General features: G+C 32.6%; 1 protein-coding gene across 2 annotated transcripts; it reads right to left on the bottom strand.

Moving 5' to 3' along the window:
• Window positions 1-52: 52 nt before the first annotated feature.
• On the bottom strand, window positions 53-6860 carry LOC128181170 (DIS3-like exonuclease 1). 2 transcript variants are annotated; one of them, XM_052849467.1, is made up of 11 exons: window positions 6483-6860; window positions 3901-4040; window positions 3508-3659; window positions 3259-3340; window positions 2699-2843; window positions 2277-2406; window positions 1742-1893; window positions 1420-1541; window positions 804-1061; window positions 422-570; window positions 53-248 (listed from the first exon to the last, which is right to left on the bottom strand). In XM_052849467.1, exons 1-11 carry the CDS (start codon window positions 6634-6636, stop codon window positions 53-55), a joined length of 1680 nt encoding a protein of 559 aa, XP_052705427.1. In that variant the 5' UTR covers window positions 6637-6860. The 2 variants fall into 2 exon arrangements, with proteins under 2 accessions (XP_052705427.1, XP_052705428.1); XM_052849468.1 differs by lacking the exon at window positions 53-248 and having other exon boundaries at window positions 438-570; window positions 787-1061.
• Between the last annotated feature and the right edge of the window lie 218 nt (window positions 6861-7078).

Below are 7078 nucleotides of genomic sequence, written 5' to 3'. Positions count from 1 at the left end.
TACATGTAAACTCTCCTCAAACACAGTATGTACAAAAATTTCAAATTTCACACTACCTATCTACACCACTGATCAGTGAACACAGGTTGGCACTTAGTATCCCTGGTAACATGTCATAGCGGCGGTCAGCCAGGTACACTGTGGTCGACCGACTCTTGGCCTCCATGTCTGTCAGCGAGTCAGGCTTCACAAAGTGTGTGACGTCAGCAATGTGAACCCCCAACTCAAGGTTTCCATTAGCCAGCTCCCTGTCAACATCATCATCATTATTATTATTAATCAACATTTGTTATCATGATTTTTCATGGATAAAATTGAGTGAGAGTTCACAAAGTATGATATATGTCATATTTTTTTCTCCATTTTCCCATTATACCAGTTCAAAAACACATATATGACACATAATTTAAAATTTGCTAACCTAACAGACAAGGTATCATCCACATCTTCACAACCTTTAGGATCAATGGAGAAGATAAGATGAGAGGATCGTAAATCTCTACGCTTGTTGAGCTCCGCCTCCTCTATGCACCATGGATTGTCAGGTGTGTCCACAGGAAGCTCTTTCATCTATCAATCAAAAGAATTAAAACCTATATACATCAGTATTTCACTAGTGTTGGTTTTCCTTAATAGTGGGCTGGAAAAAATATCTTTTGGGGTATGCAGGATCATATATTTTTAGTAAAATCTAAAAATTAACACTCACTCAATTAGCAGTATGAAAATGTTTAAAAAAAATTCATGTAAAAAAAATTGTTGTATAAACGTACAATGTATGTGTACCTTTACATGGACAGTACCTGTGCTTCAGAAAATGCTGAGACATGTATTGTATTTTCAAGAAGAATTGCTGATATTTCTGCCTCCAAATCCTCAATGGGTCCCAGAGTTTTCACAAAATGTCCATTTGGATACTGGGAGTCAATTTCCCATGAATCAATTCGAACTACAATTCTTTGATCTTTCAGTTTCTCCACTTGCCTGGTACTGATGCGAATCTTTGGAATGCGATAATCCCAAGGAATGACTAAGACTTTTCCTCCTTTTTCACTTACTTGCTAAAATAAACACAAGGACACTTAAAAAGCATATAGCAGTATATAGCAGAAAATTAAAGTGTGACAATTTTGGCTAATACTCTCAATTTTGCAAAATCATTTCATGTACAAATAGCGTTAAAGGTTAAATCATTGTTCTAGTTATTTTTACAATGTTGGCATGTTTTCTTATAGTCCAATTTTTATCATTCCCAATTTGCTGACTATCAGAACAAATATTCTTCCAACAGTTTTAAAATGCATATAAAATGCTATCAAACTGGTACCAAAGTGTCCCATATCCTGACACAAACTGATATGTACAGTGGCTATAATGTATACCCGTTTAACGTGTTGTATATAAACCAAATGAATGTACCTCATTGGAAGCAAACGAGGCAACGTATTCCCTCCAATTCCTCTGTAATATCCCCACCACACGGCCTGTGGGCATGACGTTTTCATCTGTGGCACCATCCTCCTCATCTCCCTCCCCCTGACCTAGATACAAACAGCTCTATAAGTGACAATGCCCTTGCTCTTAACATAATCACAAAATGGATTCTATATTTTCTATTCATCAAAAATCAATAAAACAGGAACTTAAGTTGAAATGTAATGTACAGTATATGATAATTTTTGCATTCATGGAGGTCTACATATCTTGAAATAAGCACTAATAATTAAAAACCGACCCTGACCATCCTGACTTTCCTTGATGACACTTGACCTTCCCCTCCACTCTGACCTTGGTAGGACCTCCACCACCACCAGGTCCCCATGGACAGCGCGGTTTCTGGCCGGCATCCCATGTATCAGAATGTCCCTGTCATCTTCAACAGAGCTGGTAGACCTGAACAAATATTTCTTGATATATTTATTTCATTTTTATCAACATTACACCTAGCAGTACATATATCTGGCTTGGACAGACAGCTAGAGTATAAAAGACTTACCGGTAAGTTAGAAAATTTAAAAAAGACCATGCTCCAAATTTTATATTCTTCTATAGGATATACTGTGTAATGCTAAAACATCTGCTTTCTTAAATAATTAACTGTACTGGTATATTTTGTAATTATGTTGAGGCAATTTGTTTCTATAGATGCATTGACAATATTAAATCACTTCTGTTGAATTAACATGGATATCAGTTCCTTGTTTTTAACTCTTAATCTGCAGTACTTGAATTGATATGTATACAAGCTGCAAGACTTCAATCATGAATATAAGCACCTCTTCTGTCTGACAAAAGCCTCCTGTCCAGCATTGTTCCTGTTGACATTAATGTGACCTTGCACAAACCTTCCAGACTTGACCCCAGATTCTAAGATATCCAAAGGCAAATATCCTTTGTAGTCCTTTTCTGTGAATTCAAAAAAGATGAGAAAATCAGAATTACAAACTATTTTTTTTTCTTCATTCCTTTTTATCTCACTTGAATGATTGATAGCATTTATTTTCATACTAAAAATAAAATTGGCCTACTTCTCCTTACATTTTTTCTCATAAATAAAAGTCTTGCATTCAACAGAACTAAAATAATGAAACTTTTTAACATATCCCTATGTGTTACGACATCAACTTTATGGCACATGAGTAGGGCTTCAGGTGCAATAAATTTCCATTAAAATATATAGACTAGCATGTCTAATAACCTTTGACCTTGGTCTCTAATGAGGCAGTCAATGACTCGTACAAATCCATGACTTCTGGGATGTGGGATTGCCAGAATTTCCTCAGATATTCTTCGAGCGATAAAACAAACACATTCAATGTTTTGTTTCCATATTTTTCAATGGCCTTGATTAAAAAAAATAAAATTATTGTAGGATTTCAAAGTATTCAAATGTGTAGAAAATGTAGCAAACCTAAAATATAACAAACACATGTAAATGATGTAATATGTTAATTTATAGTTAAAACTATCAATGACATAAAAAAAAAGTACCTATGTATGCGCATTGTATAACAAATAAAGTTATTTGGTCATTTCTTGAAATTTGCTATATATAGATATACAGAAGATACACATAACCAGACACATAAATGTATCTCATTAAAGAGACACAGTCAGTGTAAACCCTCATTAAAATTACTCCCTTTGTTTTCAAGCACTTTTTTTAAAACCAAAGAACTGTTCTTTTATACAACATTTCTCATTATAAAATTGAGAACAAATAAGACAGAAAGACACTAAATACATGTATACATTTACCTGTTTATTTAGAGTGACCATGATAATTGGTTTTTGTGTTGCCAGGTGATGAAAATACCACTCCGCTGCCGCATATGTACTTCTGTAAATAGAATTTAAAATTTACTTAGTGTGCATACTCAAAGCTAAACAAATGCGATGGTAACTGGGGTTACAACATCAACACTGTATTTACATTTGTTAATGGAGGTGAGAGGAAACTAAAGATATTAATACAAATATAACATTTGCTGTAAGTGAATATCAAACCTAGTTTGCCAGTCACAAAGTGTTTCCCCTTCTTCCCTTTCACAATATGCATACTTCTGAAATTCATTGTGGAATATTATGGAAGCTTTGCGTTTATCTTTGACCAAATTCCTCAATCTGTTGTATAGGCGCTTACTTCCTTCATGCTGAACCTGTCAATAAAACACTGCATATAAACCACTGCACAAATATTCAACTGTTTTTTGTTACATTATATATAATGTACAAAAAAGTCTACAATTTTTAGAATAAATAAATACTTCAGATCAATTAAAAGGTAAATGAACTGCATGAACCATGTAGACATAAATTATAAATGCTTTCCTTGCAAAAGGGCTATATTATGTAAGCATGTATAAATTTGATCATGTATACATGTATGTACAATCTTACTGAGTGAACCACAGTTTGAAGGAAGATTATTCCTGTAACCACAGGATTCTCCAAGACTTCTAGGAATTCTCGTGCTACTTGGCAGTCTGGTATGAGGTAGTGGTTGACATCAGCTGGCAACAAACCCAGCCCTCCATCACCTGTCAATATTTTTTTTATCCAAATTAATTCTACCATTAATTGCCAGTAAAATTCAAAATGCTCAGTGACACATAATATCAAACTCAGATCATCAAACTGTTTATATAATTTTATGTCAACCTGAAGAACCAAATAAGGTGGGGCACACATACTTTATAAATTAAGGTTACAAGAACTTCTATGAAAGGAATAACAAAGATTGTAAAGTTTTCATTCATCACATTAAAATATATATTATTTGATTTTTTTTTCTTTTTTATACAACTTCACAAGTTGGGACCAATAAAGCCCATTTGGGATAAAAAATAAATCAGTGAAATAAAATTTTGAAATTAATTTGGCAAATATTGTGTTGATCTGCAATCAAATACATAAAATGAAACAGTTTTTAGTAAACAAGCCTTTCTTTAACACTAATGTATTGGAGATTGATCCCTTGGTAGATCCAAAATGTCTTGGACCATCATAAAAAATGAAGTTGCCAATGGGTAGGTAAGTAGGTAAATATTTTTTTCTACAAGGGCATTATAAATTAAAATATAAAAAAATAAATCATTTCATTTATTAATATAAAACTTATCAACATGACCAAGTACTGCAAAGCATGTACCAATGAAATTTAAAACATATTTAACAATTTATTTATTTAATATTAAGTTCTTAATTTAACATTGTTTATTTTAAATCTAAACATGTTTGTTTCAAAGATGTGCATGGCCATAAATTCATTATCATTTCATTGTTGTTGTACATGTCAACTTAAATTCAAAGATAATTTCAATTCTAATGTACATGACAGCTAAGTATTAATTAATTTCTCTCAAACTTCAGGAAAATTAGATTTCATTAAAAAAAAATTCTATTGTGGTAAATAAAATTCAGTCGGCCAGATTTAATTGAGTTGGTTGCATTTGGGGGAGTCTTGGTAAAATGGGTAGGCAAACCCAGGCCAGGGCAAAATAAAAGCCGGGGCAGATCGATATTTTTCAATTTTCTTTGTTAATAATCAACCAATCTACGGTACTTGAAATTTTCAGGATATGTCCACAATCAGTATAACTGTATTCGTTGTAAATATTTATGCAAAACAATGTGTATTTAGAAATTTATCAACGATTGTTGATTTTCAAGTTGGTAAAACGGGTAGGCAAACCCGGGTGGACATTTTACGGTTTTGTGGACTTATTTAAGACAAAACTGAACATTTCACGTTTAATTCCGGTAAAACATATGAAATACTAAAAAGAAATAGTCATTTATTGAACGGAAAATAATTCACTGGTATTCTTCGATTAATGACAGTTTTTAAGAAAAACCGGGTCATTTAAACCGGATCTGATCACCCGGGACAAACTTAAATATTCCGAAATTATGAGGATGTTAGCTATCACAAATATTGTGACATTGCCCAGCTCTAACCACAAGGAGGTATCCTCATTAGAGCCTAATTTTTTAAATTGAAAAGGTAAGTAATGTTTTGGTGTTACACATTAATTTTAACTTTTAAAAAATATTTAAAGAAAATATTAAAAGCACTAGTTTTAAATTAATAAGTTCAAATTATAAATTATGAGAAAGTCAGTGTCAGGTTCAAATTATTTTCAAATGTAATTATGTATATAGAAAAAATACCATGACAGCTATATGTTGTTACACCAGGTTTAAACCACTAAATAATATTAAAGCTAGCTAGGCACAGTATCTGTGATCTTTATTCTCAAATTATGTGAATTATTATAATGAAAAGTAACATTAATAAAACATAAATAAAATCTATGTGGGATAACATAGACACGCAACTATTATGGAATTATCAAGTTTGTCCCAGGTGATTGGATCCGGTTTTAGTGACCCGGTTTTTCTTAAAAACTGTCATTAATCGAATAATTATTTTCCGTTCAATAAATGACTATTTCTTATTAGTATTTCATATGTTTTACCGGAATTAAACGTGAAATGTTCAGTTTTGTCTTAAATAAGTCAATTATACTGATTGTGGACATAACCTGAAAATTTCAAGTAGATTGATTAATTATTAACAAAGAAAATTGAAAAATATCGATCTGCCCCGGATTTTATTTTGCCCCGGCCCGGGTTTGCCTACCCATTTTACCAAGACTCCATTTGGGGAAACAAATTAATTTTTATGGCCTTGGGGATCAGTTTCATAAACTGTTGGTTTACAGTAAAAAGCTTGCTTACCAAAGGTTGTTGTACATGTATTTGATGTATATTTATGGGGATTTATTACAAAAAATTACTAAATGAAAAATTCCAAACTTTTGCACAGTAAATTTATATCCCATTTAGGGTATTATATCCTGTTTGGGGGATCCAACCTGTTAAATACAGGTTATTAATTTTGAAATTAATATAATATTATTATATGTGTGAAAAATAGAATTCAAACAGCTATCACCCAGGTAAGCAGCTGTACTTACCTGTGCTGTTTTGACAGTCACTGAGACAGAGAGGACTTTGACATGGAACATTCTCTCTCCTGTACACTTCCCTAACCACACTAATATTTCTTCCATGAACACTTCTGATCCTCAAAAGTTTGTTGCTTTTTTCCAATTGATTATCATGGACCATGATTTTACTTCAAATTATTCTCTTTCAAGAATTTAAGGTTCAGAATGAGCTATCGGATGATCATCCATTTTTTCACAAAGTTCAGATCATTTGTCTACATTTTAAACAATCCCTTATGCTTAGTCATATTTTGGAAACACTGGTACTGTGATATTTGCTCGTAAAGTCTCCCCAAAAATAGTGTCAACTAACTCTTAAATGATTACTTATAACCTGAGAAAATTCAGTTTTGATTTTTCGAAACAAGATGTTGGACGGTGAAGGTAAACTAGAAACCAAACATAAGCGTTTCCGGAATTTTAAGCTATGAAAAAGTAAAAATTCAAACCGTAAAGTGCAGAACGACAATAAAATAAACACAAACTTAGGAAAACAAAACTATTCCTCGCCCCCCCCCCACCCCTCATGAAAAAAGTAAAACAACCCACCTCACCACTGCAAG

Source organism: Crassostrea angulata, chromosome 4, assembly GCF_025612915.1.
Source record: "Crassostrea angulata isolate pt1a10 chromosome 4, ASM2561291v2, whole genome shotgun sequence".
NCBI lineage: Eukaryota > Metazoa > Mollusca > Bivalvia > Ostreida > Ostreidae > Magallana > Magallana angulata.
This window is presented reverse-complemented; position numbering and strand designations above follow the sequence as displayed.